At 40.2% G+C, this 12,016-nt stretch overlaps 1 protein-coding gene across 9 annotated transcripts in view; it reads left to right on the forward strand.

Annotated features, from left to right (window-relative positions):
• Positions 1-4,354, forward strand: part of SCRIB (scribble planar cell polarity protein) — a 72,261-nt gene extending 67,907 nt beyond the window's left edge. For all 9 annotated transcript variants that reach the window (XM_027857600.1, XM_027857604.1, XM_027857601.1 and 6 more), the window contains 2 exons: positions 3,112-3,163; positions 3,318-4,354. In XM_027857600.1, the coding sequence (XP_027713401.1) occupies positions 3,112-3,163; positions 3,318-3,463 (198 nt within the window). In that variant the 3' untranslated portion in view covers positions 3,464-4,354. The remainder of the gene's footprint in view (positions 1-3,111; positions 3,164-3,317) is intronic.
• Positions 4,355-12,016: the final 7,662 nt, after the last annotated feature.

Below are 12,016 nucleotides of genomic sequence, written 5' to 3' on the forward strand. Positions count from 1 at the left end.
GAAGTTAACTAATTTGTCCAAGGTCGCTCAGGAAGTGACAGTCAGAGTTTGAACTTCACTCCTCTAACTCCAGATCCAGCGCTTTTTCCACCATGATGCTTCTGTGAATTGGCAGAGCCGCTTTCATCGTGAACCGATTGGCAGTAATAAACATGGAACACTTGTTCAGCTAGCTTGTTCACGAGAAGTGTGACAAGCCGAGTTACCCACTTGTGACAGCTGTTTTGACAGTGAAGTACAGAAGTTCTCTGAGAAACTTATGGAGTATTCAGTATAGTCAGTACATTGATAATTTGGTGTGTTTAGTAAAAAGATGGGGGGAGGGGCAGCTAGGTGACACAGTGGGTAGAGCACCAGCCCTGGAGTCAGGAGAACCTGAGTTCAAATCTAGCCTCAGACACTTGACACTCACTAGCTGTGTGACCCTGGGCAAGTCACTAAACCCCATTGCCTAGCAAAAAAAAAAAAAAAAGGATGGGGAGGATGGCAAAAAATACTGGAAAATACCATTCAAGATCAAGAAATGAAGGTGAGGGGCAGCTCGGTGATGCAGTGGATAGATCTCCGGCCTTGGAACGAGGAGGATCTGAGTTCAAATGTGGTCTCAGTCACTTGACACTTAACTAGCTGTGTACACTGGGCAAGTCACTTAACCTCGATTGCCTCACCAAAAAAAAGAAATGAAGGTGATCAAAATCTTAACTAATCAAAAGGTTTTCATTTGTACATCATGAATCTTTTCTTTAAGAAGAGTTAAAAGTTACTGGAGGAAACAAGCAGCAAAAATTACATCTCACACAAGATTCTCTTAAAGGACAGGAAATAACATTAACCACATGGAAGTCATTTCTGAGCCAGCTGTGCGTGTGTCTTCAGGTTATTATTGCTCCAGCCTCGCTTGTTTAAACAAGTGTCAACTCCAAAAACTGGGCAAGTGACAAAAGTAAACTTGAACTCTGAATGCCACAGTTTATTAGAGAAGTGTGACTAAGGCAAAAGCAACAAGGAGGCAAAAAAAAACCAAACCAACATTTCAACAAACACCAAGCTGAAAGACATGGCAGTCATACGCACCAGTGGTTTAGATGATAGCTGATTTGCAAAACATTATAGCAGAAAATAGAAGATGACAAGTAATATTACTGGACAAGACAGAGTAAAGAACCTGAGGGAAAAACAAGCTTTCAAAGAGATCAGCTAGTTAAGCTAGGTTCTCCTAGAAGCATTTTAGATGAACCTGGGAAGAGGACAACAGACTAGAAAAGGATCACATTTATCCCCATTTTAATTATTATCTGTTCTTAGCAATGATGACCATGTAACCACATTTTGTTTCATTATAGTGCTTTATGTACTATAACAACAATAATAATCATAACCAGCATGTAACCCTTTCAGGTTTGCAAAGTGCTTTACAAATATTGACTTATTTTTATCTTCACCAAAATTCTGGAATGTTAGGTGCTATTATTGCAGATAAATGAGGCGGAGAGCTTAAGTGACTTGCTTGAGTCACAAAGCTAATAAGAGTCTAAGAATGGATTTGAACTCAGGTTTTTCTGACTCCAGGTCCAGGAGGTCCAGTCCTGTCCACTACACTGCTAGTTTGTGAGGAAGTAGCAGTGATATAAGATGAAATTGGGAAGGGAGAACCTAACTTCATACATACAGTGGACCTGACCACATACATAAAACAAAAAACATTTGTACTGGAAGTGGTACAATTTTTTAAAGGCATTCAGAATATTAAAATTGGTATGTGCTGTAAGAGATGATGAAGGGGATGCTTTCAGAAAAAACAGGAAGACTCATAAACTGATGCAAGGTGAAGTAAGCAGAACAAGGAAAACAATTTATGCAACAACAATAATATTGTAAAGACAAACAAGTTTGAAAGTCTTAGGATCTCTCCTTAACACAATGAGTAACCATAATTACAGAGAACCTCCAGATCAAGAGAGGTTGGACTCCATGAAGATTGAAGCTTTTTTTTTTTAACCTAGCCAATGTAGGTATTTATTTTCTTACTTAATGCAGGGACAGAGAAGGGGGGCGGGGGGTTGGGGGGGACAGGAAGGAGGAATTGGAGGGAGAGAATTTAGACCTGGAAAGAAAAATGGTATTAAGAGACTTAATGTTCAAAGTATGCTAAAGAAAGGAATATTGGAAGAGAAGTTAAAAGATCAGGGCTTTTTTTTTTTTAAGGCTACCCATTAGACATTAGTAACAGTCTACCCATATTTTCACATGCTGCCTCTGTACCTCTCAGTGGACAGCCATCTACCACCATGACACTTCTTCCTGAGTCCAGTAGCAAATGGTTTTGATCTTGGTGTCATCTGTGAATCCCTCTTAAACTTCTGTGAAGTTATAAATGTACTGTGCTAAAAGTCCAGCCCATTCTATGGAAGGAACCTATTACATCTCTTCAAAGGTCACAGAGTCATCGAATTTGAGGGACTATAGCTGCCAACTGATCAAAGCCCAAATGCTTGAAACTGTCAGCATCTGCTTGAAGATCTCTAAGAAGAAGAAACCCATCACCTCTAAGGAGCCCATTCAACTTTGGAACAACCTTGTGATTCCTTCTGGCCTTTTCATCTTTTCCTCTTATCAAAGACTGATATTCATTGGATACCTTTGTCCACCACTTTTTTGAGGGTGGTTTATTGGTTCATGTGAACTCTTCCCTGAGCCCTGTGCTACCCTCAAAGTCTCATCCTTGAGACTAGGGTTCAGAGTCTACTCCCAGAAGGCAAGCACATTCTCACTTCATCTTATCCTCCCTCTGATTCTCACCTTTCTCCTTTTGCATTAGACTGAGAGATGACAAAAGTGAACACAAGTTCTAATGGTAGCTAGCATGCCCTTTCTCTTTTCTGTCCTCACCCTTTTTAAAGATTAGGATATGGAACAGGACCAGTGGTTCAGGTGGGACATTTTGAGGATATTGGAAATCAAAATAATTGTCTGGAACACTGGGTTGAAGACCTTAGTGTGGTATTGATGATGAAGAGGGCCTACCTACAATAGTTTTTCTAGATAGAAGTACTCAGTCATAGCTCGTTATTAGCTCCTTCTCCAGCCTTGCCTTATCACTGTTTATTTCAGTCTCCAGATTTGCCAGAAGAGCTGAAATACTTGGAAGACAGCCTCAGTCCTGGTGAGCCCTGGGATTGGGGGATAGAAGGAAAGAGGAAAAACTGATTCTATTATCCTTCATGCTATTGGATTCTTCTCCCTGCCACCCCCCCCCCCACAATCCCAAAAGGCCATGGGATTGCCCAGACCTGCCTTGACCCACACTTCCTTCTCAGGCCTCCAGGAAGAGGATGGAGAGGTAGAGCAAGTGTTGCTGGGCCCCCCTGGACCCAGTCCTACAGCCCTGGAGGAAGTAACTCTCTGCAGCACCCGTCGGAAACTTCGGCATGAACGACGTGGCCTGGACCCTGTGCCCTCCTAGTCTCCTAAAGGGGAGAAGGAATAGGGGAGGGCCTTGGACCCTGTGTCCTCTTAGGCCCTCCAAAAAGGGGAGAGGAACCTGAACCCGTGCCCTCCTAAAACCCCAAGAGGTTTGAGGGGAGTGGCGGGGACCTCTTGGCCCCATAAACTCAGCTGGAGTAGGGGGAAGGAAAGGGTCTAGATCCCATGCTTTCCTAGACTCCCAGGGCACAGTTTCTTCCCCCATCCCCATCGAAGGAGCTTATAGATGTTGGGAAGTTTGTAAATTGTGTCTGGGGAATGAGAGAGCAAAAGTCTGTACCCTGACACCAGCCACACTGTGCTGGCCCCTTCCTCAGTGTCTGATCTGGTGTGTAAGGGAACCAGCCAATGGTAGGGTCACAGTTGATGCTGCCTTGTCTGGGCTCCATGTTTGACCCCCTGGGGTAGGGATGAGCAGGTTCAGCTCCCAGCCTCAGACCCTTCTGGATTCCCTTCTCCCCCAGCTGTGGCTATTCCTTTGAGCTGAATCAATGGTGACCTCCTATCCCCATGAAACTGGATCATTTTAATGGGATTTTGGTTTCCCTTTGATTGGGGGTGGTGGCGGGGCAGGCATTTATCGCAAATCATTGTTCCTTGCTCCCCCTCCCCATTCCCCTCATCCTTGGGAGTTTTTTCTAACTCGGTTTTAGCATTTTAACTCAAACTGTTGGGAGCCCCCTGGCTCAGCTTCAGTAACTAACTTGTGTCTTCCCTTACCACCCCCTTCACCCCCCCCCAAAAAAACCACCTGGTACTGGGCGTGTCACACGCCAGGGAAGCTAGCATCAAGACTGTAACTAGTGACATTTGTACAACCAAAGAAATCTATTTTGTGGTTTAAGGATAATAAAGTTTACTTTACATTTTATTGCATCTGTCTTCTCTGTCCCCTGCTACAATATAATGCTGAGGAGCTCCAGGTCTTCCCAATCAGAACTAGGTTAGGGTGAGTGTAAGTCAAGAAAGCTACTTGGAGTAGTGGGAAGAGATGAGGCTTGCCAGGAGGTGCTGGAATGAGCAAAGAGTAAAGGAAGTGGTAACTATCTTGAGCCTTCGGTACCAAGCCTCACTTTTCCTCAACTTTTGGGACTAGAGGTATGTGAGTAATGTTTAACTGACCAGCTAGTTCCTCCAGGCCTCATGGCCATTGGCTCTTTGTAAGCATCACCATCATCCCCAGTGGCCGCAAGATACATATATTTTATTAAAATGATACCACCATAGGATAAAAATAATTAGATCTTTGTTCTCATCAGCATAGTTACTCTTTCCAAAGGTGCCAATAAAAGCACCTGTCTTCCTTGTGTGTTTCTTGACCATATACTTTCATAAATACTTCACAAAGAATCCACACGATTTACTGAAGGCCTTTTTCTGGTACTTTTAATCTCCACCTAGTGGAGGTCCAGGAGTACAGAAAATGAAATACGTTACGTGGTATGGTGAGGCACAACTGAAAGAGTGTTGATTATGCATTGTCCGGTAAGGTCAGTATAGGATGTATTGTTTGTTTTATTTCGTCACTGGGGAAGGAGTTTGTTGGGAGAGGGAATGTTTGAAATCACAGATGTAAAGACAAATGGCATCAATACAATACAATATTTTTAAAATATAAAGGGTACCAAGGTAGCCCTTGGTCTCCCTACCTCATACTAAGCACCCTGTGCCAGTGCTGAGGATTCAGACTAAATGAAAGCAATTCTTGTCCTCAAGGAGCTCACATTCTACTTGTAAAAACATCATGTATACAGGTGAGTAAAAATGTCGGTCTGGCCAAATTTTTCCTTTTAGCTCTGCGGTTCCAATCCTGAGGGTACCAAAAAAATGTTGGGCAGTGTAGGGCATTTTATTATAAAGGAAGTTGCCTGAAGTCTTATGTGGAATGTTTTAAAATAGAATTGCCTGCTTTACAGAAAAACATCCTAGAAATACAGCATGGAACATGAGTTTGCAGTTCCACCTTGTCAGGTATTTGCTTGATCCGATTGGTCTTGGACCCTGAGCCTGTGAACAATATTAGGTAATATTGGAAACTCCAGTGATATTTTTTAGTGTCCTGCTGGTAGGTGGAGGGAATAGGAGTCCAATAGGGTATGAAGCAACAGACCTTGGGAAAAGACTGAAATGGCTTTTGACCTTGGAACCTTCAGTGACCTGTCTGCAGAGACAGGTATTGGTGAGATGATTTCTTCCAATTCCCCTTGAGACATAGTTTCCAATTATGAAAATGTTTCATAATAAAAGTATTTAGGGGCATGGCTACAGGTCAGATAGTTAGATGAGAGAAATAGAACCACATCTCTGTAGAAGTAACTGGGCTCAGCCACTGGAGAGTTTTAATATTATATGATCTTATCCCCCAGTATGTGATATAGATGTGTGACATGCATAAGACTCGCAAATAACTACAGTATTCATTTGGCTTTCAGATAATATTTTGGCTTCCCTCTAAGGTCCCTTTCAGCTATGACCTAGCACATTATCCATAGTGTCTGTGTGCCAAGATCTATCTGCTGATGGACTAACTCATGGAATGTCTGTCCACCAACAGTATGTTACCATTTGGACAATGTATACTTCTCATCCATCTTGTCTTTTTAGTGTGGGTGGCTAAATCTTTTATGAATAATTATGGATTTCACTGAGGGGGCTCTGCAGTGTTCTTGAGGTTAATGCAATTACCACCATGTCATCTGCAAATAGCATTTGAAGAATCTCACATAAATAGGCAATTCTGTGTGGATTCTGTGCAGGACATCCTCATAACACTGGCAACCGTCTTTGGTAAACCTGTCTTCTGTTTTATACCTTAAAGTTTGTTTGGAATCTCATGTATGATTTTAGCATTCATGGGAAATACCTTGTTTGAAGAGAATCTTAAAACCCTTTTTTCTACTTAAATGCTTTTTAAAAAATCAACAAAAAACAGGATTTGTACACCTCTTGTTTACATAACTATAAAGATATGATCAGCTGTAAAAATCATTTGTGGAACCTGCCTTTTCCCTCATGTTTTTATCAAGTGTGTACCGTCAAGGTATGCATAAACAATTTTCTTAAAGACTGTAGAAAGAAAAAAATAAGTATATGGGTTGACAGGAGCTGATGTCTTCTCAGTCACCTTTTTTTTTTTTTGGTAACAGTAAGCACATGTGAACTTTGCTAGTCTTTAAAATCTCCTTTTTGTGATATCTTTAAAATTAATCCTTGGTAAAATTGGATCACTTCCAGCACAGATTTCTTCAGGACACATGTGGTCAGGTCTAGCCTCTCTATTAAAAAAAAACAAAAACACTTTTACTAAAAATAATAACCATTAACAAAACAATCAAATAAATAAGCAAAATAAGCAATAAAAGAATAGAAAATGCTTAGCAATATAACCAAAGAAATTGACTGAATTAACAAACAAGCAAAAAGTGTTTTTGTTCCATGTTCCCTTCCCGAGTCAACCTGAAATCCTCTTTGGCTTTTTTATCCCACACTGTTGTATTAAATGTACATCCAGTTCTGGTTCTGCTAATCCCACTCTGGATGACTTCATATACATTTCTGCATACTACCTTTATTTGTTTTAAAAATCATTTTTATGATTACCATAAAATTCAACTATATTAATATATAATAATTGATCCTGACAACTCAATCATTGCATATAGTACTTGTTGCATTGTAGACTTTCTATGCTCAAGGCAAGTGTAGTGGGTATGCCCTGGAATATACATAGAAATTACCAAAAAATGAAAACTCTGTATTGTTGACTTATGCCCCATTTTCATCCATTGGTTGCCTTCCCCCTCTTAATCCCACACCTCCAAACTAATTGGATGAAACTAGAGTTGTATGATGGGCCATATAATTTATTGGTAATGTCAAATAGTATAGAATAGTATAGAAATTAGGATAGCCACTAAAACAACATATTAGGTTGCAGCCAGAATCAACTCTCTTTTCTCTTTCTCTCATTTCTAGCCAGTCTAAGAGCCATCCTGAAGTAGTATACATATAACCAAATGATTTTATTTACTTATTAACTTAGCTTGCCCATATAAAATCTTACATGCAATTGTTGTTGATAATGTGCTAATTATTACATTTCTGAACTTTGTACTTTATAATTAATCATAACTTAATTACTTTAATTATAACCAGTGGAAAAATGTACAACTCGGGACAACAATATCAATAGACCTATATAGTAGCAATACATACATAAGCTTAGTGTGTATGTAAATAACTAAACAATATAAATCTATATATCTATATATGATAGATAGCTGAAGATATATACAGATACCTGTAGCTATAGTATGTGCATGACACTAACACAAGGAAATAAACAGGAAAATAAAACATAATTCAGAAATGTTATAATTAGCACATACATCAACATATCAACATGCAATTGCATGTAAGGTATACATTACATGGGCAAGCTAAATTAGTATTGTGATCTGCTTATATGTATAACTACCTCTGTTTCTCCTACAACATCCTAACTTAAACTGATCACAGGTCAAATGGTTCGAGGTTCTTAATCAACCGCTCTCCTTTCAGCATCTATATCTGAGCTGCCTAATGATATGGGTCAGAGGTTCCCAAACATATTTGACCTACTTCCCCCTTTAAAAAAAAATTACTCAGCATCACTCCCACCCTGGAAATCTACTTTCTTTAAGTCTTTAATGTTCTTTTTAAAATTTGTGTCATTTCATTATTTTTTTTAAAAAATCTTAAATTTAATATTTTATTGTAAATTTGTTTTTTTTCCTGCATTGAAATTTTGATGATGCAATATTGTATCATGTAACTGTATAGTATGATATTGTAAATAAGTCATTACATGCACATATTCCTGCCGATGCATGCTGGGCCTTCCTACAATGCCCAACAAGGTCGCCTGCCAACACTTACTTGTTAAGACATGTCAACGGACTTGACCGCTGAGGGGTTATAACTTGCATTTTGTGTGTTTATTTGGAAAGTAATGTAATCACTATGACTTTAACTATGTTACACAACAGATGAAACTTGTGCAAATGGTTTTTCAAATTTTTCTTATCTTTCCTTATGCTTCCACTGCCTCCTTCTTTTTATTCAATACCCCCAATTGCAGCTGAAGCTACTACCCCCTCCAATAGTTCCAGCATCCCCCAGGGGACAGTATCATCCACTTTGGGAACCTATGGATATGTGGACCGTTATTATCCTTAGATTAGTAGGCCTGCATTCCCCAACCTGAGCTTGTTGAGGGCCAAAGTTGGCCATCAGCACTTCCAAATTTTAGGAATTGCCTTTGTGTTCTAAGGGCTTCTACAGCTAATGTCAGGAAAGTTGTCTCTGGGTTCAGTCCTCCTCTATCCCCTGTCTGAACTGAAGTGCCCTCAGTCTGAGGCAAGGTTGTTGCTACCGTTACACATCCTCTTAAACATCACTTTCTTAGCTATTAAACTAGGCTATAAAGCTATTAGCTAGGCAGCACAATGGACAGAAAGCTTGACCTGGAGTCAGGAATACCTGAGTTCAATCCAACCTCAGACACTTACTAGCTGTGTAACCCTGGGCAAGTCACTTAATCTCTGTCTGCCTCAGTTTCCTCAATTGTTAAATGGGGATAATAACAGCACCTAAGCCCCAGGGTTGTTGTGAGGATCAAATGAAATAATATTTGTAAAACATTTAGCACATTGCCTGGCACCTAATAGGAACTAGATATATAGATATGTCTATTCTTTTCCTCTTTATCTGGCTCAGCCTTTCTGTAAGGGTGGGTAGTTGCTTTTCCTTATAGTCTTCTTATCTAATAACTTATCATTTTTTTCCTTCTCCTCATCAGGAATCCTAACTCTTAAGAGCAATTGTCTTGAGAGGGACCTCACTGACAGGGATGGGATCTGAACCCCTAAAAGGAAAAAACCATGTCTTTGGGATCTGGACCCCAAAAAGGAAAAGCCCTGGACTTTCTCACATGGCCAAATATCTGGTGATTGCCTGAGGCTATAATCCTATCAAATGGTCTTTCATTATCACTATCCCTAATCTCCCAATTCTTTCTTACCCTTAACCTTAACCTAGCCCTCTATTGTTTTACCTCCCAATGGCCGCCCCCCCCCACTTCCCACCCTTAATCCTATCTAGTGATAATCATTTAAGATCAATTGATAATAAGGGCCAAAAACCTGAATTAATCTTTTCTCTCTGAGTGAACTAAAAATACCCCTTCCTGTGTCAGCAACTACAGGACCAGATGGAACTGACCAGCGTTCTTCCTGTTTGTGATCACTAAGGACGGGATACCTGGGACTAGACACTGTCTTGAATAGTGGGACTTTTCTTATCTTCGTATCCTATGGATATATGTTATGTAGGGGAAACACATATCCTGGATCTATAATTTCAATTGACACTTTGACATTCTCCTATTTTATTGTATTTAGAACCTATTCAACTGAGAAACTTCCTTTTCCATACTATTATTAAAGAACATATGGAGACTATATCTCGAGTAACACAGACATCCTGAGTCTGATCACTCACTCTAAACTGTATAAAAACCTTTCCCATTCTACTTAATCTCTGAGTCAGCATCACGTTCTGGCTCCCATGTATACATGATTTGCTAGCTTAAGGGGAGTAAACAATATAATCATGTATCACCTAACTTGTTTGCCTTCTTTAACCAAACTTTCAGGTCAACAGTAGACTCCATTCTCCCTTGGCCACATGGTCCAAGTCTCTGGCCTTTTGTTACCTCACAGACACCCCAGCTTACTGGCCACTTCCATCCAAATCCACTTAGACCTCTCCTCAAGTCATCCCAGACTACTTGGCCACTCCTAGATCCCTTCCATGGTCTTTCTGTATATTAAGTCCATCTGGCCTCCATTAAGGTGCTCAGATTCTCAAGATCTAGCCTGCTTGCATTAGCCCTACAAATGTTTAGATTCCTTAAAAGCCTGACCAATTGAAAGAAGTCTTGGATCGAATTCATTTGGGCAAGACTTGTGTGTCATGATTTTGGGGTTCCAGCACCCCTAAACCTCTAAGCCTCAACACCACCATTCTCTGCAGTTGTCCATGTTGATTCTGAATGTGGCAAACAATAACTGGTATGAGCAATTCGATAAACAAAAAAGAGAAATAAAATATCACATATGAAACCCCCTATCTCTATTACATACAGCTTTTTTTTTTTTTGGGGTGAGGCAACTGGGGTTAAGTGACTTGCCCAGAGTCACATAGCTAGTAAGTGTTATGTATCTGAGGCCAAATATGAACTCGGGTCCTCCTGACTCCAGGGCTGGTGCTCTATCCACTGCACCACCTAGCTACCCCAACTTTCTTTTCTTTTTGAAGAAATTCAACATGTTAGTTTCGAAGGTGCCCTACTAGTGTGTATCTTCTTCTGAAACTTCATCTGTTCATTTTTTTCAAATGCTACAATGAACCTCTTTTTTTTTTTAATCACCATTATCACTATTCCCTTTCTCCCTCCCAAATCACCTCCTAATAACTGACCCTTGTAACAAGTATAGTCAAGCAAAATAAATCCATACGGGGACCACGTCCAAAAGTTTCCGTACCTTGAGTCTTCCACCTTCTTTGAAATCTTGGCTCTTCCTTGCATTGAACAGAGTTCTTAAGTCTTTGAAAGTTGTTTGACTTTATTGTGTTGTTATTACCATATAAATTGTTCTCCTGGTTCTGCTCATTTCATTATACATTAGTTCACATAAATCTTCCCAGGTTCCTATGAAACCTTCTGTTTCATCATTTCTTACAATGCAATAATGTTTCATTACGTGCATATGCCACAATTTGTTCAGATATTTTCTAGTTGAATAGTTGTTTCCAGTTCTTTGCTACAACAAAAAATGCTGTTAAATGTGTGTATTGTATGTGTGAGCATGTATACAAGCCTTTTCCCTCTTTCAAAACTCTTTAGGGTATAAACCTAGTAGCCTCTCCCCACCCCAGCTTCCCTTCTTCATGGTCCACCGCCTGAATTTTTTTGTTTCCCCTGTGATTATTCCCACCCTTATTCTCCCTTCCCTCTTAACCCCTCCTTGATCCAGTTTCTTGCTTGAGTTTAATGTAAACACGACTCTCAAAGTGTGATAAGTTGGGGGTGGGGGGTGGGGGTAGGTAGTGGTAGGAATTGCGTTACTTCAGCCAAAGCTTAAAGTCTTTGGAAGCTAAAAGACTAAGACATTGAAAGGTAAAGGAGAAAGCTTTCAGATGCAAAACAGAGAAGGCTTGAATGCCTAATTGCATATGAAGAGGCCAGCCAAGCAATGAATTGCCTTGGGGTCTAGACTAAATTCACACCTTTGTCCCCAGCCACTCATCTACATAAGATTCACAGAGGAGTACTGGAAGCGAAAATGACTAAACTGAAACTAATCACTAAGGCAACTTTAAGGGGTTGGAGGGAACGAACTTCTGAGCCAGGAAGAATTTGTCTTTAGGACAGGCAAGGCTGCTTCCATCTCCTGCTTGGAAGTGACAAACAACTTCAGAGCTCAGGGAA

Source organism: Vombatus ursinus, unplaced genomic scaffold (genome assembly GCF_900497805.2).
Source record: "Vombatus ursinus unplaced genomic scaffold, bare-nosed wombat genome assembly UNPS02012319.1, whole genome shotgun sequence".
In the NCBI taxonomy this organism is placed as follows: domain Eukaryota; kingdom Metazoa; phylum Chordata; class Mammalia; order Diprotodontia; family Vombatidae; genus Vombatus; species Vombatus ursinus.